At 38.7% G+C, this 23,648-nt stretch overlaps 1 protein-coding gene across 5 annotated transcripts in view; it reads left to right on the top strand.

Annotated features, from left to right (window-relative positions):
- Positions 1-23,648, top strand: part of PCSK5 (proprotein convertase subtilisin/kexin type 5) — a 448,916-nt gene that overhangs the window by 159,135 nt on the left and 266,133 nt on the right. For all 5 annotated transcript variants that reach the window (XM_058565628.1, XM_058565627.1, XM_058565629.1 and 2 more), the window contains exons 7-8: positions 1,041-1,213; positions 21,098-21,310. In XM_058565628.1, coding sequence (XP_058421611.1) covers positions 1,041-1,213; positions 21,098-21,310 — 386 coding nt within the window. The remainder of the gene's footprint in view (positions 1-1,040; positions 1,214-21,097; positions 21,311-23,648) is intronic.

Below are 23,648 nucleotides of genomic sequence, written 5' to 3'. Positions count from 1 at the left end.
TTAAAAGCAAAAAGAAGATATAGTTCCTTCAAGAATATTTTTATTTTCTACTAGAATTCCTACCTCAAACCACATAGTATCTAAAGTTGCCTGATTTGGGATTTTATTATTTAACCCCATTTATTGGTGACCAGTAAAAACTTGAAATCCTACTAGATAACAGAGTTTTCCTAAGGAGTAAGTTTGGTCTATAAAGATATAATTTTACAATAATACAATGTCTCAGTGACAGTATTTAGCTTAAGCTGAGGGAGAGAGATGTTTACTTAACAATTAGATGTTTTGTTGTTATTGTGAGTCTCCAAAATAAAAGGAAAAAAGCAAAGCCTAGCATTTGACATATAATTTATTTTTGAGTATCTTACTGTCTATTTTTGCAAATTAAGGTTAATAATAAATTCCTATCTGTCTAGCGGAAATATACTTAAATGAAGAATAATGACTAAACATTGCTAAAACCTTTTGAGAATTATTTGATGTGTTATATGCGCAGAGAGTGTTCTCATTTATTATTTGACTTATAAATAACTTGGCAAAAAAGTAATATAATAAGTTCACATCAGTCTTACAGATTAGGAGATAATATTAAATATGGGGGAAATTAGACCAACTGAACTTGGCAGCTTTCCAAATTTTGTAAGACTGCAAAGGTCAGAATGTTTCATACCAATTATGAACACAAGTTATCTAATGAAGAGAAATTTAGGGAAGATAGATTGCTCAAGGCTATCTTTTTCAAGTCACTTTAAGACAGGATTAAAGAGAAGGGAGGAGAGATTGTGGAAACTTGGAAAAGGGAACAATAGAGAAAAAAGATTTTAAAGTTGTGCTCTTTTACATGCAATGTAACTTCCTTTCTCCCCAGGAAAACTTCAGAAAAGTCTGCATTATCTTTTTCTGGGGAAAGTATACTCACTTAAGTGTTGAGTAAAAGTTTATTCTTTCCCCCCAAAATGCTATAGCTGGAATATGTCTTGGGCTTTTTAGGAGTTATATTATAGCAAAGCCTCTAATCGAGCTACTTCCCTTCTGTCTTGAAGGAGTTCGAATGCTGGATGGAGATGTGACGGACATGGTTGAAGCGAAATCCGTTAGCTTCAATCCCCAGCACGTGCACATCTACAGTGCGAGCTGGGGCCCAGATGATGATGGCAAGACCGTAGACGGACCAGCTCCACTCACGCGGCAAGCCTTTGAAAACGGCGTTAGAATGGTAGGTTTGAAAAGCATCTGAGCTCATACTATGCCCATTGGTGCTGATTCTCATATGAAGCTGTCTGAAACTGTGGGTTCCAGTCCTCCAGTCTGGAGGAATGGATGGAGCTCATAGGCTGAGCCAGGAGACAGGTTAATGAAAAGAGGTGTGGAACCTTTGGGATTGGGTGTTTTATGTGTTCTGCAAATGAGCTAAGAGCTCGAGAGTTTCCCCTGATGAGAACAGAGATATTTGGATGCTTCGATTTGTTCAAAGGAAGTATATTCGTTAATGTGTTAATCTTGCATTTGGAGAAGTAAATTCTTGGGAGTGTGAGATTGAGGAGAAGTGGAGATATTGAAACTCTCCACTTGCTGTGGATACATCATCCCACAATGCCCTTCTGGGCATCTCCTTTTTGTAGTTCCTTCCCTAGTTCCCCTTCTATCCCAGGACAATATTATTTTTATGCTGGCTCCCAAGTTCCCTAACCAGGCAGCTTCACACATCGTCATTTTCCTTGATTTCACTAAAAAATTCACTGATCATTCTTCCCCAAAATACTAACCACATAATCTAGTGTAATGAAATGTCTGTTTCAAATTACAGATCTTAAAAAATTCTGTCTTATTTTAATTAAATAAAAAATAAGGATGCTATATGCTTGTAATCGTGGAAAGGAGGAGAGCTCCACCAGAAGCAACTCCTTTCTCTTTCTTACTTGTGAATGAAACTTTGCGTGATTTAAAGCATACATCTTAATTACGATCTGGGCCAAACCTCCCTTTCTTCCTCATCTCTTTTTATTTGTTTGTAATGTGAGCATACTCCACTCTAACTATCCATCAGCACATACTGCTTTCCCTGCAAGTCCCTGTCCCATTCCCATGCCCTACTGTACAGCAAAATCCTATTTGACCATCAAGCCTCAGCTAAAATGTTACCTTTTCCCAGAATGCTTCTCACTGCCCAAACTAGAATTAAGAATATGCAGTCCCTACCCTGTCCCTCCTCTACTTTATATTCTTACTGGTGTTCCGTAGAGTCTTCGTCATATTGTGCTTTATATCAGTGTTAGCTTTGCATGTATCTTCCTCACTAAATTGTAAGTTCCTAGAGAGCAGAGCCTGTGCTCTCCCCATCTTTATGGGCTTTGCAAAGAGTATGTTGAACTCTAGTGAGCACTCAATAAATGTTTGTTGAACTTAATTTAATTTACTATGAATTACGCTAACCATAGGGTGCTTATATATTCAGCCCAGATTTGGAGCAGTGGCATGCATGCAGTTGATTAATGTAACATTGCAGCTGGAGTACAAATAATAATGATTCTTCTGCTTTTGTGGGATTGGTGTGGAGTTTGAATCAGAAGACCGAGCTAAGCTGCCTCCTGGTTATTCTGAAATAGACTGGAGGGGACCACTTATGCACCTGTTCTGTATGTACTTCCTGAGTAAACGATAGTTCAGATTTGGTTAAGACATACTTTCTATCTCTGTCAATTTTCAGCTACATTAGAGCCCTTTTAAATGATAGGATAATGTTTTAAATCATTGCCTAGAATTTTCCTTTCAGGGTACCTGAACACCAAATGAATGTACTCCAAGTAATCTGGTGATTTCATTACTAAAGCCCTGGACTACGGATTACTATTCTCTCTCTATGCCATCAGTAGAATGGTCATTCAAGTTAAATAAATCAAGCTTAGTTCATATTTAATTTTTGAATTGTATATCTATGACTCTTAATATAATAAAGAGCAATCTGGAATTTCCCATTAATATGAATATATATATATTAGTAATGCACATAGCCTCATGGGTGTACATATATAGAGAGAATGCCCATATTCAGTAGCTGTCATTGAATCAGATATAAACCAGTGGTTTTCAAATTTATTTTTGCTAGAGAATCTTTCATTCAGTGGAAATCTTAAATGGAAACTCAATATGTAAAACAAAAATGTACTTTGAAGGAAAAAATGGTTAAGATTAGAAACATAATCTGAGAAAGCTGTTCAAACTTATAAGAAGATTATACTTAGAAATAAATAATTTTGAAGAAATTTACTCTAAACTCATTATTAACAACAAAGGTATCCTATACTTAGTATAACGAATCGTACTATAAAGATGAAATTAAAAATAGATTTCCCACCAACTAGATAACCACAGTTAAGAGTATGGACTACATCTTTCCATACTCCTGTGCACATGCATATACCAAATGGTCGTCACATCCCTCTGCACGTTGCTGTTTTTACCTAACAGTATATCAAGGGCATCCTTCCAGGACAGTCCGTAAGGATAGAACTCATTTATTTTAATGTTTCAAAATTTGGGGGTATGGAGATACCATAATTTAGTCAGCATTCCATTGAGGATCTATCAAGGTTTTAATCTGGGAAAAAAGGGACTTTAGTTTACAAACCATTTACTTTACGGGTAAGGTAGTAACAAAAGAAATAACTCTTAAGAAGAACAAATTATTCTCTGGCTCCTAGTGTGGCACACCCAATTATGGAAACACAGTCTGACCCATTTAAATGTAGTAAGATCAACAGGATAGGGTTTTTATGTGTTTAATACACATAGGCTTCAGACTTAGGGTAGGGTTGAGTCCAGGATCTGTCATTTACTGCTTTCTGAACTGATATTGATCAAATTACCTCTCTACTTCCATTTCCTCATCTAAAGTAGGGTGATAATAGTACTTACTTACAGAGATGTTATGTGTGTTAAATGAGATGATAATGTGTATAGAGCAGTTGACACAATATCTAGAACATAATGGGTGCCCCATAAATAAGTTTTATATATGTACATATATGTATTTTTTTTCTAAGAGATTGTGTCCCTCCTAAAAACTTTAAATTTTTCCTCAGTCCCCCATCCTACTCTACTATACCATTTGCACACTGTGGAGTTCTAGAGAATTCCACTGGGTTACCTGTAGCAGTAGATTAAAAATAATATGGTAAAATACGGTTCTGTGATGTCATTTACTTTGTTCTTCCTTTGTCTCTACTCACCTTCAATTTCACTTGCCCTTAAAGCACATCTTCAGTTTCATCAAGATAACCTCTCAATATACAAATTCATTTCTGTTATCCATGTTTGTAGTCTTGAATTTAATTTATATTTTCCCAAGGGATGTTTCTCTAAATATCTATGAATATATAATTTAATATTTTTAAAGCAATATATTCAATAGTCTTTTTCAGGAAAAGGAAACCTTTCACTCCTCTGTTTTCAGGCATCAAATGAGACAGTAAATTTTGTATTCTTTGAGGTTATTCTGATTTGTCTTCTTTATATAATATATATTGTCAAATATATAGAATATAAGTTAGATTATAAAGTGCAATAAAGAAATAAATAACTGATTTATGATTTATTGGCCGAGTGATTTAAAGAATGAAGGAATAAATGACTAATAAAATAGTTCCTTCAGGTAGCTGGGTGAAAATCTATGTGGCAGCCTAAAGTCTCTTTGGCTCATTGGGTTTCTACTTACATCATCTGCAAAAATACAGGAATTGGAATTTATTCTTTCTATTAAATTTAGTGAACTCCCACTTTCTACATACTGTAGATAAAGGCGTGAAGACGACCTCTAAGTTTTATATGCAATACATAAAAGTCTCTACTTTCTGGCAACAAGAGAGAAAACAAATAAGCATAGGAACAAGACTGTTTGAGCTAAGGATAAGTGTTATGAATGAAATAGAACTAATGACTGGGGGAGGACAGAATTGCCTTAGGGAGGACAGGGAATCTTCTTTGAGGAGGCGATACGTGAATGGAGACATAAATGATAAGAAGCCAGTTAGGTGAAGAAATGTGGAAGGAGTGTTCTGTGCAAAAGGAGCAGCAAGAGGAAAGCATCCTGAGAGGAAATGATCTGGGTGTGTTCCCAGAACAGAATGCTGATTTGGGCGGGAGCAGTGTGAACAGAAGGCGGGCAATAGGAGATGGGCTGGAGAGGGAGGTGGGGCCAGCTCAGCAGGACTTTCTCAACCATGGGGGTTGTTTGCATTTTGATCTGTTACAGAAAGCCATTGGAGGTTTTCAGCAGAGTAGTGGCCTGATGGGATACACAATTTTAAAAGGTCACTGCTGTGTGGAGAATGGACTGTATGTGGGGTGAGTAATGAGGAGGCAAGAGTGGAAGATTGAAATGGTCCAGGAAAGAGTGGGTAATGAGTTGGACTAGGAGGGCAGCAATGTCACGACAGCTAGAGAGATTGGTGGCAAGAGAGAGAAAGCCTAAGTATCAAGAAAGATTTTCACAAAGGAAAGAAAGAAATTTTGCTCAGGGAGTCTAAGTATTGATTGCATCCATTCCTTCTGGTTACTAATCAAAAAACGTAGCAAATATTGGCTTTCAAAATGCTCCCTATTTGTTTACTGTAAGATAAGGATTTGGCTCAGTAGACTGTAACACTGTTTTAACAAAGTCAGAATTAATTCAATTTATGGCCTCTTAAGAATTAATGTGCAAAAATTGCATTAGAGGAACTATGTTGTACAAACCATGTCACAATTGACAACTTGCTCTTTCTATCAAAGATTGCATTTTATTTGATGCTAAGGAGCTATAAAATTAAATGCAAGAATTAGGGGTAGAATTTGGGCTGCATACAAGTAATAGTGATAATGGTGATGATGATGATACAACATTTAACATTTGCCAGTCTATTCTACTATAGTCACTCTTCTAAGCCCTAAAATAGATAACTTTTAATCTTCACAATAATCTCATAAGACTGATACTGTTCTCCCCGATTTTACAGAAAATAGATATTCAGCATAGCTAAAGAAGTTAGAATGTGAACCTCAAAGAACTAATTAATTCTTTTACATGTGGTCATTTCTGTTTTATTTGGCACATCTGACCTCCTACCTTCGTCTGTGACCACGTACTCTAGCTTTTCTCCTGTTACTATGGTGAGTTTATTGCTCATCTACCTAAGTCCACCTTCTCCCCTCCTCCGTTTCTTCGCTGGACTCCATCCCTTCTCACCTCATCAAAGACATGGCTCAATCAATTCTCTTTTCTTTCATCATCAGAATTTCCCTCTCAACTGTGGTACTGTCATCCACATATGTTCGTGCTGTTAATTCTCCTATCTCAAAAATTAGAGAGAAGAATCCCTGTCTTGTCTCCTTATCTCCTTCCAATTACTGCCTCATTTCTCATTTTCCCTTTAGAACAAAATTCCTTGAAACCGTTGTCCATACTTGCCCTCTGCAAGCTCATTTTTCCCGTTGTCTCTTGAAGCCATCACATCAGGACTCTGCCCCATCACTCCACTGAAGTTGTTCTTGTCAGTGTCACGGTGACTTCCCTATGTGAAACCCAGTGCTTTTCTCTGAGCTCTCATCTAACTTGTCCTAACAAGGAAGCCTGCTTGGTTCTTCCCATAGACAGTATAACACACATGCACTCCAAACCTTCAGAACCCCTACTTGGCAATTATTATCCTTCCTTCTATTTATTATATTTACAGTCATGCGCTGCATAATGACATTTCAGTCGACGATGAACTGCATATACGATGGTTGTCCCGTAAGATTAGTACCATGTAGCCTAGGTGTGTATTAGGCTATACCGTCTAGGTTTGTAAGTACACTCTATGATCTTTGCACAATGATGAAATCACCTAACAACGCATTTCTCAGAAGGTATCCCTGTTGATTAGCAACACATGACTGTACTTATCTTGTTGATTAATTGTATCCTCCATAAAGGCCCAGAGTTTCACAGTTTTGTTCTCTACTGTATCCCAAGTACCCCAAACAGTGTCTGTTTAGTGAATGAGTGAACAAATGTATGAATGAATGTGTGAATGACATCCATGCCAATTTGCTGCACATACTGAGTGAATTTACTGAAGGATCACACTTACATTGTCTTTGCTTAATAGTTTGGAAATGAATTAATAACATACATGGTATAGTCTGGTGACTAATGTACCCAGACTCTGGATTCAGACTCTCCAGTGGGATCCAATACTTTCTTTCCTTGTTCAAGTTAATTAGCCTCTCTGAGGATCAGTCTGTTCCTCTATAAAATGGAGCTAAATGCTAGTAATTACTTTATAGGACTATTGTGAGGATTATGTGATTAATGCCTATAAAATACTCAACAGAATTCCTGGAACATAGTAAAGTCTCTAATTATGTTATGAATCTTAATCATTATCACCACTGAAAAAGCATGAGTAATAAAAGTGAAATACTGATTAATCATGCAAAATACTGTAGAAAGTCTGATTGTTCAAAATCTCTGGGTTTAATCAATTTTATATTGCTAAATGATCCCTAAGGAAGCTAAATATATAATCTTAAGATTATTGTTAAGGAATTGCCAAAATAAATGGGACAAAATATCCAAGAGAGTATTTTCTAAAGTTTATTTCATAAAACAATAATTAATAAAGTGCTTTAAAAAGGAGAGGGGTAGAGGGATTTTGCTGTCAAATACGCTTGAGAAACATCATTTATTATATATTCCCTTTGGAAATTTAAAAGCATGGTAAAGGCTCTGAGAAGTCCTGCAGTAAAGAGATGTATTTAACTTTAATGTTTTAAACTTTTACTCACACAGAAGCTTTTATTTTCCCTTTTTTGAATTACTGTTCAATTTCATTTCATTTTAAATTCTTTGGAAATACTTCATGAAAATTCAGCTAAACTCCTTCAACCTTTAAAATCAGAATGTTAGAAGTGGAAATAATTTTAGTGGTTGAGTACTTTTTGCCAATGTTTATGTATATATTCACTTGATGATGTCACTACCATTCACCCAGTCTCCCTTCCTCTAACCTATGATTTCTTCTTTTCCTCACCCTAGTCATCCAGTAAGTCTTTCTTTCCTGTACTGCTTCCTAAAAGTCTATGGAATCTGCCCTCCTGTCCTCTCAACTAGAACTAACATCTCTCATCCAGACTTCAGCAATAGCATACTTCCAAGACTTCCAGCTCGAGCTTCAACTTTCAATTCAGCATGAACACTGCAGCCAAAGAAGTATTTTTTATATGTAAATCTTGTCATTTGTCTTCTCTTTAAAGCTCATCACTGCTCCCTATAACCAACGGGGAACATTCTAAGCTTCTTAGGAGAACACATAGGATCTCTCACAATTTTGCCAGGGGTCTCAGAATCGAAATCTTACATGTCATCTTAGGGAAGGACAGTTTAAAAGTTGCTGTCATTCAAACTGACATGACTCCACTTTCCATGATGATCCTTTGACCTGGCTCCTTGGTATGACTGGCAAAAACTTCCCTCTGGGGAAGCTCTTGGCTTCATCTACCCAGGCAGCTCTAAACAGGAAAATGATTTTGTAAACTGAGTCAGTTGATAGTTTTTCAGATATAGGTGACCCGAGGTTTGGTGTCAGTTTTGATAGACTGACAAAGTTTTCTTTGATAGACTCTTTATTCATTCATTTATTCTTGATTGCATTCAGGAGACATTTGCTGGATGGTTATATTCTAGGCACTTTGCTAGGTGGTAGTGAAAGATGAATAATACTCAGTACTTGTCTTTAAGGAAGTCACCACATAATGATGAATAAACTTTCTAAATAAAGTGCCAGCAAACTCCCCAAGTCCCTTCAGTGAACAGAATCTGGTAGGCGATAAGAAGGACAGACTAAACAGCACACAATAACAGACTCACTGTGTTCAGTCTGGTTGCCTTGGAATCATCTTTTTTGCTCCATTTGGATTATTAAACTTTTATATACTTGGTGCATTTGATATTCATCAGCAGGCATCTAATACATTTCACAATTTCCCTGACAAGTGTGTTTAAAAATATCTTTTAGAAAATGAGCAAAAAACTTGGAATCAAATCTTTTCCTTTTTCCATAATCAGAAAACCCTATATTAGGGTTACCAATACTTCCTTTATTATCTTACTCAAGAAATAATTCTTAAGTCCCCACTACATACCAAGCACTGGTTTGGCATTTATCTTCATCTTTACCTGAAGAAATCGTGTAGCTCATTGTAGTTACTGTAGGAGCAGAGCTTATAGTTTGCTTTGCCTTTTTATCTACAAGTAAACTTTGAATTCCAGACTGTTTTTCTTTGAGCTTTTTAGGTTTTGGGACCATCGATTAAGGCATTTCAATGAGTTTATGACAGAACCAATGTCAAGGATGGGAAACAAGAAGTTGGTGAAATCAGAATCATTGGGCCTCAATCTGCCTATTGGAACCGTGGCCTTCATCCCAGCCTCCTCTGCTCTTCTGTTCAGGGGTCCAGATGGAAACCAGAACATTTCATGAACATCTATTGGCACAGGCCTGGCTGTTGAATCTCTTATGAAGTCTCTGATTAGTATATCCCTTCTCATCATCAGTTTCCTTTTCAATGTGCCAGATTTTACAACTGATGGGATATTTGGAATATTTGCTGAAAGCACAAGGTTGCTTTACAACCACACATTGTCTCTTATGTACAAACATGTGCACACACACACACATTTCTCTACCCTTACATTAGAGGCATATGTTCACTAGGAGGGGAGAGAAGAGGGATAATGAGCTTATATAATAAAAGCAGTAGTAATAATCATAATAAAATTAACCGATTCCACTCGGAAGGGATATGTTTTTATCTGATATATTACCCAGCTGTAGCAGGATTGGTAGCAGTTTGCATTTTAATAAATGACAGATTGCTGTTAAATTAGTTGGCAAATGTTGTAAAACTTTGGAACGATATATGGGTAGGCAAAGATAGACAAGGGAGCTTATTTAATATTGGTTCCACTTAATGAAAATTGACTTTAACTGAGGTTTGTTTTAAAAATCCTCCCTTAGGATCTAACTATATCCTGGTAGAACTCTGTGTCTTTAGAGTTTTAACAAAGCTGAGAAGTGACTTGCCGAGTGGACCCAATATAACATTATCCATTTTGGAAACAAAGAAATATATGCCTTTAACAAATACATATGCAGTCTCACATTCTTTAATCGTCACAGAGTTATCTGATATCCAAGTGTCAGATTTAGATTACTGTGTTATTGTGAATTATGATGCACTTTTATGGGGAGGAGCACAAATCTGTTCTAGCCTTGTACAGGTGCAAATGTCAAATATTTATTGTCACTTTGTTTTCAGTTTTGGTTTAGAGATTCATTGTTAACCCTATGAGTAGTTTATATTAACTTACGCAAATTCCATTCTACTTCCCTTTATTCTACTTATGAATTAACCGGATATCAATAACAGTCCTCTTTTCTTTTAGTTTATTTTGTTCTATTTATAGTGACTGCTGGGCCACCAGGGGGTAAATAAAGTCCTTATCACAGGAGTCATTCTAGCATAGTCTGGATTCCCTGTTATAGGGAAGATACAAAAGCATACAGAGATTGGATTAGGTCAGGTTGAGGTCCATACCAATCCTGAGTTTCTGTGAGTCTAAGCATAGATTTGAGAAAGCCGACGAGGGGGATAGACATATCAATTTCCTTCAACAAAATATGGCAGTCACCGGAAAAGAAAGCCCTCTGTGTAATAAACAAGGGTAAATTGAACTGAGTTGATAATATCAAATGATTTAAAAGTCTGTGTGGCTTTCATAGCAGATTTTTTTCATTTAACCTGAGCCTACAGTCCTCCTGTTTAAGATGAAAACAATCAAACTTAATATTCAGGATTATAAACATGATTGTGATTATTAATTCTGATAGCCACTTGAGTTACGCATAGGGATGATCCCCATAGGACCTCACTCAGTCTGTAGATTTGGAAACTAAATCTTGGCAAAGTAGGTAACCCGGCCATTAAGAAGCGTGACTGTAGTTCAGACTCTGGTTTGTCTTCTTGCAAAGCCTGTGCTGTTTGCCACCAGGCTCTGTGGTATTAGCTTCTGTTAAATGCATAATATGGGCCTGTCTGTGCACACTTAGCTCTCAGTCAACCAGTAATGATGGTCATGAAAGTGACCACTGCAACAGGGACCTCTCTTTTCTCTGAACTCCTGGAGAATTTATCATCTAGGCACCTGATTAGGCATATTCTGAACTTTACATTTTCTTTTTCTCTTCATCCCTGGATGCAGCCTGTGATGATATAGAGAGAGCTGGACTTAGAGTCACAGAGACCTGGGTTGAAATCTCAGTTTGATTTCTCTCTAGCTTTTTGACCTGGGACAAGTTGCTAAGTTATTAGAACTTCGATTTCCCTGAGAAAAGCCTATGGTAATACTTACTTTATGGAGCCATCATGAAGACTGACTGAGATCTTACACAGAAAGTGCTCAGCCCAACTGCTGATCTCCTCCTCTGAGGAAGGGCCACATGCAATGCATCTTTAAGGACGCCTCAGTATCCACCACAGAGTATTGTAAATAATATAAGCCTAATAGCACTGTAATTTTTTCAAAAGTATGATTTGCTTTAATTTAAGTCAGGACTGTGTTTATGGGAAGAAAATGTAGAGGGTTTATTTATTCTATTTCAGAAATGTTATGAGCTTCTCCACAAAAGGTCAAGGTTATTGCTTCATGGAGTGGAGGCCTGTGACATTCAAGCCCCATGGTGGGCTTCAGAGAGGGGTGGCTGGCTTCCCCTTTCAGAGTTGAGCTGGCAGTTGGAACCAGTCCAGAGTGAGACATTCTATAACCCAGAGCTAACTTAAAGAGTGTAAACTCTTCATTCTTGCCGGAGTATCCCTCTATCCACCTTTCCAAATGCCTTCCCAAACATTTACAATAAATTCTTTTCATACTCCTGTTAATAATAAATGTTTTTATTCTCTATGAAAGGAATTTTCCAAATTCCACTCCCTCAATATAAATTTAAAGATGTGATAGCGTCTTTCTGGGCAGTTTCAAAATAGGTAATTAATGTTGTGTTGGTGCTGTTAATTATTGATTGTGATTACTGCAGAGAGCATATGAGATCCACATGTACCTTTTTAGCTGCTTGGAATGAGGAATTGAGAAACCTAATCTACATGCGCCTCCTCCAAACCAGTGTTAGCAGTCCCCAGGCCATGGGAAAACACCTTGGACAGGGCTTAAAGCTTGGAGGACTGTGGGAGGGCCCAGAAGTAAATAAAAACCTGAGTCTTGCTGAGGCTTCAGTGAGTCAGATGAGGAAGACTAGGTCTGAGAAAAAATGGGGGATATGAATTGATCATAGGTAGAACTTTAAAAGTGGACAGTTATTTTGGAATTGTTGATTTGGTAAATGAGATAAGGCGGGGGTGGGGGAGTTTGGGGTGTTTTGTTTTCTCTAATCCACTATGGTTAAGCAGTGTTTCCCTACACCATGTTGTTAAGCATTTTTAGGAACACCCAGTGTCAGTACTAGTTAGTGGAGATCAGCCTTGGTTGAGGTGAGATTGGATCCATCTAGTCCTTGCCCTCCACTAACTGGCTCTACTAACTTCATTTCCTTAGTTTCCTCTTGTAGAAATTTAAAATTTCACTGTATGAACCTCTTATGTGTCCAGCTTTAAATAATATCCATAGCATGTTATTTGGCTTTAAGTTTTTATTATGTGAAGTTTCTAAATGTACAGAACATCTAAAGGTTAATAGGAATAAAATTCTTTGCTTGAAAGTGTATTTATTTCCGTTAGTAAACACACCTGGTTTTTATTTCCCCCTAGATATTCTACTACCCTTTCTCCATAAAAGACTGATTTTCTTCTTCTAGTGATACTTTAAAAATAAACAAGTGGAAGAAATCTCTGCTCTTGTAATACTGCTGTCAGGAGCAAAGGGTCACACCACTGAGCACTTTGGTGATAAAGTGTAAGAAGGTGTATTATATGTGCAAGCCTCATGTCAACCCTTCCAAAGAAAAGGCAGTTCTTCTGACAGGATTGATTCTCCCAAGCCTTTGCTGAGTTGATCTGCTGAATTGATGTTCTGGCAGATATGGTGAATAAGCAACTCCATTTGGATTTTTTTTCTTCCTATTCACACAATAAACATAAAAGTAGCTTTTTATCAGGAACCCAAGTCTGGGGGAGTTCTGTGTTTGCAGCATTGATTTACTACATAGATTCATTACTAGGATTTACTAGTCTTTGGCCACATTACTCCAAATGTCCTTTTAGGACACTGATTTAGTTTGCCTGAATTCAGTGTATCATGCTGCCTATTCACATGCTAGAACATGAACAATTTCATGAAAAGACCCTAATGTAGGTTATTAGTGGCATTTAAAAATTTATCGTGTTACCAGAAATGCTTGCAACTGTCATCACCAGCAGCTGATCCCATAACCCAATGGGATTATGGGAGCCCCAATACTAAATCAGTATTGGGCTCTCTGTTCCTTTAAAAGTGAAGTCAGCTGCATTTGGTATGCTTGGGAAGCATGTAGAATGGAATTTCATTTGTTTGTGGTAAAATTAATATGATCGCTAATAACCGCATCTAATATTTTCACTGTATTATTAAAAAGTCCACAGAATATAAAAAATTGCTTAATATCATGGCTTAGCGACCTATTGTGTACACAGCAAATCAGAATATAGAAAACCTGATGTGGGCTGGAAAAGATGGGTGAGGTTGAGATGGGGAAGAAGAGGAGGAAGTGAAGTCATATCACATGAAAAAAGACAGGAAGACAAAAATGTGGAGAAATAGGTTACCATTCACAAAAGCCTTCTTTGTCTCTTCTTTTTTAGTACTTAAAAAAACAACTGCACTTGTATTTTCAGTCTTTTTCTCTCATCAACCATCCTTTGACAGGCTAAGTAGCATGGTCAAGACATTCCCATAAAGTATTTTTTGTAAGTCAGTATTTGAATGTTTAGACAATCTTTTCTTTAAATCTGATTTCATGCTACATGGGCAGTTCTGGGGGCAGACACCCAAATACAGGTACGGAAAGATCGAGAACAGCAGGAGGGGCAGGTGCTACAGAAAGATCGAGAAGAGCAGGAGGGGTAGGTGCTGGGGCCTCGGGAAGGGGGAACATCAGCAGGTGTTGGTGGAGACACTCTTGTGTTTGTCAGCTACCTTTTGAAATTGTGTTTGGGAAGCTGTGGCTTTCTATTGTTAAGCATTTTCAATCCTAGAATTTTTGCTTGGAAAGAAGTGGAATTACCGAGCTGTCAGCTGCACTCAAATCACCAAATAAACCATAATTAATGACAGTTTGATTTTACAATACTTAAAGTAGTTCCTCTGTTTACCTTAGTAATTCTGAGAGCACAAAATTAAATATTCTGAGAGTAGAAGTGGAATCAAGTGAAACCTATACACAATCATCCCTAAGTATCCATAGGGTATTGGTTCCAGGAACCCCCGCGGATACCAAAATCCTCGGATGCTCAAGTCCCCTACGTATAAAATGGCATAGTACACTGAATGCAGTCAGTCCTTGGTATCTGGGGGTTCCGCGACCGCAGATATGGAAGGCCGACTGTACTCTTTACTTTAGACTTTATAACTTTTAGAGTAGATTATAAAAATAATAGTTGTGCATGCTTACTTGCCAGATGAGGGTACTGTGGCCCAACAAAGTTAGCATTTTGCCATAAGATTTTTCCTGAAAAAACAACACTTAAGCTCCAGATTCTTAACCCTCAGAGGCCCCACCTCCTTCTTTTACTCCTTTAAAAACGTCTCATATCTGTGCCATTCGATTCCCTTGGGTTTTGGTGAGGCGTTGCCCCCTTTATTCCCTGGGTCCGATTCTGTCTCATATAATGAATTTCCCCACCCCTATCCCCATCTTGCCCAAATGAACTGGTTGAAGAAATAAGTCTAGGCTTTAGTCTTTCCCAAAGACGGCTTATGACGTCTGTACCATGACTACATTCTCTTGGTGCATTCCCAAAGAAGACTTTCTCCCACCAAGTTACACCAGTGTCATCTCCAAGGCATTGGGAGCAGTGTGACCATCTGCTCCTGATTTTTTTTTCTGTTGTGGATTATATTTCTTTTCAGATTACTTCTCAGGTTACCTTTAAGAAGCCTTCATTTTCATGTGAATATCATCTGTCCTATTGATGATAATGCTTCAAAGATTTATTAAGTCTTGCTTTAAAAAGCAATATGTATTTTAGAATTCTGGAACAAACATTTTGTGTGAGCACTACACATACCTTTCCAAAGTTTGTTGTTGTTTTGCCTTTATATTACGTTTCTAAACCAGAACTATTTCTTTCAATGACCCTTGCTCTGTAAAAGAACAAGATTTATTTTGGAAATGCCAGTCAGAATATCCTTGAGCTTTAAAAAGATGAACAGTTCTCTCTTTACATCTTGGCTACCAGTTATAGGTGTCCTGGTCTTTCTCCAACCTCTTCAGCCTGAAGCCTCTTTGTGAACCGTGTATGGAAGAGCTTCCATAGAAGGCTGTGCTCTCTTCTCACTGAGAGGAGGAATATTAAAAAAAAAGGTGGGGAGAGGTGCCACGGTGAGGGGCTTTGATAAATTGGGTATTTAAGCTGTGCTTAGAAGACATCACAGATAGATGAAAGCTCCTCATCCTAAAGTTGTTTTATTGTGTCTCTTCATGTCGACACATACAGATAGGTAAGTTCTGATGAGACTTGTTGGGGTCTCCACCTCCTGTCTCCACCACATTCTCGTTATATGATAGCGTGCATGTTGCTTAATGTTACTCAGTTTTCTAATCTGTAAAAATGCATATCTAACTTGCTGGTATTGCTCTACATTAACTAATATATGTGAAAGCACATAGCACAGTGTCCAGCCACATTGTTTTGTGTTGTAAGAAGTCTCTGGTCACTTATTCATGCCCCCTTATGAATACTTTCTAAGCAATATGGGAGAAGAAAGTAATATTAAAATACCAAATAAAATCTAACTGCATTGGCTGAAAAAGTATCACACTATTTTAAAGAAAGATACTATTTTAAAGAAAAAGTTCCATCAAACTCTATGGCTCTCAAAACCTGGCTTGGAGTGTACGATTTAATTGGTAATCCAGCATAAAGTAGCTTTTTCTGACCTTCTGAACCACAAGAAAATCCACTTCCTTTCTAGCCTTTAATAATAATGCTTATGGGGTATTATAAATTGATTTTTGTAGGGCATACGTGAGAAGAAACACGTACACAATTAGATACACAACGAAAGAGTATTTTGAGAGTTTGGTAGAATGAGTCCTGTGTGGATTTCACAGTATACTTTGCCTTAAGTTTACTGACTTTTAACTTAGCACTCAGTTAAATTGAAGGATTTTTTTTTTCTCATCCAAATATTGCACACTAATGAAAATCCTCTGTGCATCTGTAATAAATAAATAAATCTTTGAATTGTTCATTGTTTCAGATTACCCCCATAGATCTTTAGCAGCTATCTTTATAACATTTTCAGCCCAAAAATTCAGTCTGTTTATTTCTGGGACTTGAATCATAAACCATACACATATACATAAAGGTAAGATTGCCTCGTGGGCAGAGTGGTGGCAGCGTCTGTATATTCTGTAGCCTCCATGAGGGGCAGGTCATCCTTTATCTCCTCCTCTCACCTTGTATTAGTCAGCTTGGGCTGCCGTAACAGAATACTGCAGACTGGGTGGCTTAAACAACACAAACGTATTTTCTCCCAGTATGGAGGCTAGAAGTCTGGAAGTCCACGATCAAGGTGCCAGCAGAGTTGGGTTCTGGTGAGGCCTCTCTCCTCAGCTTGCAAACAGCCGCCTTCTTGCTGTGTCTTCACATGGCCTTTCCTCTGTGCACACACTCCCAGTGTCTCTTCCTCTTCTTATAGACACAGTCCTATCAGTTTAGGGCCTCACTCTTATGACCTCATTTGACCTTAATTACCCCTTAAAGGCCCTATCTTCAAACACAGTCACATTGGAGGTTAGGGCATCAACATATGAGATTGGCAGGGGACACAATTCAGTCCATAACACACCTTAAGGATGATGCCAATGTCTCCCATTCAACCCTCCAGATCCCCTCTCCCGTTCTCTCCACAAGCTCGGTGCTCAGATACTGATCTCTGGGCTCCCAGGTCCTCTGGCTTCTGGCAGAGTTCAGCCAGTGGGATACACTGGCAAGAAATGGGAGAGAGGGAAGAGGAAACTGGGGTCTCACTCAGTACATATTTCCCTGGCCCCCTCCCTGCAGGACTAACGTGGGTTGATGTGTCCCCTGACCAGTTCTCAACTCTTGTTAGCCCCTCTGTCTCCAGTTCCAGTGACTCCCCGCTCTTTGTCTCACATCAGGCTTGGGGGGTGGGAGTGGTTATCGAGCCCTTACTGCCCTTTGGAGTTTCCTTCACCATGCCCAGTTGTAAAATAATTCCCTCAGATTATCTATTTGATAGAAGGATGTCACCTCTGTCTGGAAGGGACATTTCCAGGGCAGCGGCAACCTACTGTCCTGTCAACCAAACATTCTTTCAACCCAGTGGATCTCCAAAGAACCTCAAGGCAATGTCATTATTCCTCTGCAGTCGTGTCATCTGTGGATGCTGCCAGAATAGAATGATTTGTGGTCTTGCTTCTGAAGGAGACTTGGTCAGGTTGGGATTTCAAGGGGGAATTTTGCCTCACAACCTATGTCCTTCCCCATGAGGACGCTCAGGAACATGCATGCATCCTTTCTTTACCATTCTAATTCTGCCACCAAGTCTAGAGAGAACTTGCAGGCTGTTCTGCTCTTAGATCCTAATGCCAAGCTTCAGTGAAGACACCGGAGATTTGGCTAAAACAGTAGAGCAATCATGAACCCTCTTTTTGCCCAAAAGAAGACTATTGTGAGGGTTAAGGGTGCAGGCTTTAGCTCCAGCTGGATTTCAAGCTCGGGCATTAGTGAGCATTTCTGAGCCCCAGTTTGCTGTTCTGTAAAATGATGATGATCTAGACTCGAATTGTGCAGAGTAATGTTTGAATAGTACATAGCAGGTTTCTATAAATGTTAGCTTCTGTTGTTTTTAGTGCACAATGGACCTTCTATGTGTAAAACTCCTCTTGATCATAAAGTAAACATTATTTCTTAAAAATTGGCTCTTGTTTTCCTTCTTAATAGAGGAATAAATGTGTTTGTTTTTGTTTATAAAAATCATACATGGTCATGGAAGGATGGTATGAAAAAGAAAATAAAAATCTTTCCTAATCTTACCAAACAAGATAAGTTCTGTTACATTGTCACTTGATGGTAGCTTTACGTATGTAACTTTACGCACATTAACTTCTTTATACACACACAAACACATTTTTTTCTAAACTGAGGCCATGCTATGTGTCATTTTGTGTGTGTGTGTGTGTGTGTGTGTGTGTGTGTGTGTGAGGAAGACTGGCTCTGAGCTAACATCTATTGCCAATCCTCCTCTTTTTGCTGAGAAAAATTAGCCCTGAGCTAACATCTGTGCCCATCTTCCTCTATTTTGTATATGGAACGCCACCACAGCATGGCTTGATGAGTGGTGCATAGGTCCGTGCCTGGGATCTGAACTTGGGAACCCCGGGCTGCCAAAGCGAAGCGTGTGAACTTAACCGCTACGCCACCTGGCCGGCCCTGCTATGTCACTTTGTATCCTATATTTATAACTACATCATGAACATAAAAGTGCCTTCTGAATATTTTCTTACTGAATATTCTTTAAAAACTGAATTAGTTTTTAAAGATCTTTTCATTGAATTTTATACGTAGGCACAGAGTCATAATTTTACATAAGTATGTAAATGTAATTGTGCCATGTGTGCTTTTTCATTGTTTTGTGGTTCTTAATCTATTATCTGTTACGGTGCTGTTTAAACCAGGTGGGTTTTTGCATCATCTCATTTGTTCTGTTGACCTGTTAGGTAAGGCTCTGATGTGACCAGGCTTTTTGCCCATAATACAGCTCCTTAGTATGTGATAGAGAGGGCACACATTGGTGATGAATTAGAACCTTCTTCCTTCTTCTCTGGCTATGATGTACTGTTTCTGAGGTCTAGATATGAGTTAGTCACTAGAGTTCTTCAAGTGGTCACCCACACCATAGTGAAGAGTAATTACAGTTGACAAAGTATTGAACAAAATCTTTAGTTTATGATGGCTTGGTGAGTTTTGTATCTTTCTCTATGTTTCGTGAATATTTTGATCGGAAACTGAGGGATGATCCAGGTCCAGCTCTCTAGTGGCAGTAGCTTCCAGAAATTTCTCTCCCTCTCTCTTCATGAATTTTTCCCATTCCTGTGACATTATATTGCATTTTTCCATGTTGAAGGACAAAAGGAAATCTATGCTCAGGTCAGTCAAATCATGTCATAAATATTCTGTTCCTTGAGGATTCAAGGTCAGAGAGAGTTTATCACGGATAGTCCAGATTCTTTGTCGTCTCTCTTTTCTTGGCTCTTTTTCCAGAAATTCCAAGATAACATCTCAAATACGTTTCCCTCCACCTGAGACCAGAAAGTTAGGACCTGGAAGGAAGAAGGAGGTTCAGCTACCACTAGCTATGTGACTTTGGTTCTCATTTCCTGACAACAAAATGATAGATTTGGCCTAGGTGTCCTCCAGTGTACTTTCTAGTTTTAAAATGGTAAAATTTCTCAGAGATTCAGCTATAACATCCCAGAAGGTATTCTTCACTTTGGCTTATTTCTCTCTTTTCTCCCAAAGACCTCCTCTTATAGAACCAAATAGTTACTATGTTGCAATGTATCTGTGTTCTACTTTGCTTCTTCTTGATTTTTTTATGACCTCAAGACGATCTTTTAGTTTATGCCAAGTTTTGGCACAGAGAATGTGACTCCATCTCCTAGCCATGTAAAAACAACTTCATGGACGTGCCTGAAGAAGGTATCTGTGGTCAAGTATGTTTGAAAATTACTTAGGATTTTGTCCCTGAGTTTTGTAATGAACAATTGCTCATTAAAGACTCTGAAAAATTCTGCAATAAAGGAATCTGTTTAATTTTGCCTAACTTGGAGTTTCTCAAACATATTTGATCTTGAAAGCCTTTTATTTCTGGTAGTATCCATTAACATCGCTCAATGATTAGTGTCCCCACCATGCACAGGAGAGGCTCACCTCTAGGAGGAAGGTTATACTACCTGATTCTGCCCACCACTGACGATGTGATCTCAGGATGCATACTAACCTCTCTACACCTCGTGGTCTTCATGTCAGATGAGGGTACATAAGAGCACCCACTTCGTGGGGGATGTAAAGATTTAAAGCAATATTATATGACTCTGTGATTTCAACTAATAATGTTACAACTCTGGGGTCTGGCTGTCTGGGTTTAAATTTTGTCCATCTTCTTACTACCCATATGACCTTAGGAATGTTACTTAACTTCTGTCCCTCAGTTCTTCATCTGTATGATGGGGACAAAATTGTACCATTCTCAAAGGGTTTTTGGAAGTATTCAGTCCAATTCTTGTAAAACATTTAGAATTGTGCTTGGTTCGGGGTATAGTAAGTACCTGATAAATGCTAGCCGCTATTATCATCATCACATTGGTGTTCTTGTTACTTCTATGACTGTATCATGTGAAAGGAGTTATTTTAGTTTCTTTTTTTTACTAGAATATAATTGACATATAACATTATATTAGTTTCAAGTGTACAACATTAAGATTCAATATTTGTGTATGTTGTGAAATGATCACCACAGTGAGTCTAGTTAACTTCCATCACTGCACATAATTACAAATTTTTTTTTCTTGTGATGAGAACTTTTAAGATCTACTCTCTTAGCAACTCTCAAATGTACAATACAGTATTATTAACTATAGTCACCGTGCTGTACATTACACTGGATTATTTTAGTTTCTAAAAGCAACTCCTATTACCTGAAAAAACAGCTTAAATCCAGCATCTTAGTAAAATAGCATCCCCCCCTCCTGCAAATATTTGATTCTACTCTGTTGATTTTGATCGTCTCTTCATTTAGTCTGTGATCCTCGTCTTCCATCATTTCACTTCTTCTCTTTGTGAATAGGGGCGGAGAGGCCTTGGCTCTGTTTTTGTCTGGGCATCGGGAAATGGTGGAAGGAGCAAAGACCACTGCTCCTGTGATGGCTACACCAACAGCATCTATACCATCTCCATCAGCAGCACAGCAGAAAGTGGAAAGAAGCCTTGGTACCTGGAAGAGTGTTCGTCCACGCTGGCCACAACCTACAGCAGTGGAGAGTCCTACGATAAGAAAATAGTACGTGAAATTTCATGTCTGTCATGATTTATTTATCTTTCACTTTGAAATACAAAGGAAGAAGCATAAATGTATATGCACAAGTAATATATGGCAATAGAAAGATGGATTAGCTGACTCTGAACACAAGTAGTTGTAAATGTTACAAATTCTTTTACCAATTCATTGAAAAAGCCTGTCTGGATGTTTACGTTCCAGCATTTAATGTGGCCTTAGATAAGATTAAACTTCATTTTTATTGAGGACAAATGAATGGTCCACGTTCACCTGGTGAGTTAGTGGCAGAGAAGAGACAAAAATCTGGGTCTGACTCTCAGCCAGATCTCTTATCACTCTGTCTCCATCTGCCTTTGAACCTTAGCTTCAATGCTTTGGTTTCAAAGTTGGTTCAACTAATGCAGTGTGAACTAACCCCATACAAAAGGTGCTTTTCTAATCCTGCAGTACAAAGTTTGCCTGAACGAGGAGCACAGAGTTCTCCGTGATCTGCTTACCACCATGCCCTGCTGTCCATGCCGGCAGCACAATGGTTAAGAGTTCAGGTTGCAGGACCAGCCTGTGTGGGTTTTGTTTGCTGCTGAACTGTTTACAGACTGGGTAACTTTGGACACATTACTTAATTTTTCTGTTTCAACATCCTTACCTATAGGGGGCCGGCCCCATGGCTTAGAGGTTAAGTGCGCGCGCTCCGCTGCTGGCGGCCCGGGTTCAGATCCTGGGCACGCACCGACGCACCGCTTCTCCGGCCATGCTGAGGCCATGTCCCACATACAGCAACTAGAAGGATGTGCAACTATGACATGCAACTATCTACTGGGGCTTTGAGGGGGGAGGAATTTTTTAAAAATTAAATTAACATCCTTACCTATAAAATGGGGACATTTAATGTTACATAGCTCATGGGGCTATTACAAAGATTACAAGGAAGTAAACAAAAAGTGCTTTGTACACTACCTCACCCACTGGTGCTCAAGAAAGGTCTGACTTTGGGGTGCCTAGCCGTGGGCTGCTGATCCTATATTTCACTTACCTTTGCACCTTTCTCTTTTCCTGATCGTGATTTTGTAAACTGTCTCGGGAGTTGTCTTCCTAAAGTGGAGCCAAGCTGCTATATCTGACACTTGAGCATTTAGCCCAGACCCTGCTTTCAGATCGTGTAGATTCATGCAGTTTGTGTTGCTGCTGATGCTCACGTGACTTTTCACGGTGCTGGAAGCACAGGTAACAGGACACCACCTCCTTCGTGTAATTCTTTATCCACATCCGTGTGATTCCTCTTGATTCCTGGTTATTGCGTGATTTTTATGTTTGATTTCTCAGCTATTTTTATTAGCTTCTTTAGTTACATTTTGCAGACTGATTTAAATAAAAACTGCCTCCCCTATACGTATCCCATCTACCCCGATCTTTCCCTAATTCCTCCACAACAACTGGGGTAAAAAATATGTACGTGGTTCTGTCTTTAGTTACCTTCATCATCCATCAATGAACATAACTCCACAGTACAAAGTGAAATCGAAAAGGAGAAAATGCAGAGATGACAAGTTTTGAAGTTTCTTGGCTTTCTTAATGGGAAAGTGGTGCGCCTTATATTTTACCTTCATTGTGGAAATGTTATAATCTAGGAATGTTCTTTTTGCTGTCAAATATGAAGACCTTGTCTCTCAGAACTCATAGTCAATGTCCACCAGGAGTGAGTGGCATCGGTCAGTTCTGCATCATGCAAGTCCTGATGAAAACTCTGTGGAGTAAGAGTTCTCTTCTTGTGCCTCTCAAGTCTGAAGGTCATCTTAAGGCAAACCTGCCATTGCTTCCAAGTAAATATGTCCATCTAGTCGTCTTGTTTCCTGTGGGGTGCGGGTTTTTGCTGGGGGAAGGGTATTGTTAAGTTCCATAAATGCCTTCCCTAAGAGAAGCTTCTAATCCAGTGGGCAAAATATCAGAGAAGAAGGAAGGGTTGCCTGGATCCCAGATGGGAGAGCACAAAGTGGACAGAGGGACCTCACAGTCACCACAGTGAGATTGACTCCCTAGACATGATGTCCTGGACCCTTGGTGACCATTTGCTGTAATTGTTTAGTTGCTGCTTTGACCCCCGTGACAGGGTGGGCATTGAGGAGTCTCCCAGGACAGACAGACTGATCCATCCGGGGGTCAGGGATAGGGCTTGAGAGGGAAAGTAGACCCCATGACTTAATGTTAATACCCTTTATTCAGGTTGTATATTTTACTTTGCCCCAGTTGCTGCTTCTGGTATCAAAACTTCTACTGACTCACATTATATTTAACTTTTACTTGTTTCCACCTTTTGTTTAGTCTCTTTCTCCTATTTTCATAG

The sequence above is a fragment of the Diceros bicornis genome, chromosome 22 (assembly GCF_020826845.1).
Source record: "Diceros bicornis minor isolate mBicDic1 chromosome 22, mDicBic1.mat.cur, whole genome shotgun sequence".
Lineage (NCBI taxonomy): Eukaryota > Metazoa > Chordata > Mammalia > Perissodactyla > Rhinocerotidae > Diceros > Diceros bicornis.
The sequence above is the reverse complement of the archived record's forward strand: the minus strand, read 5'-3'. Positions and strand labels throughout refer to the sequence as shown.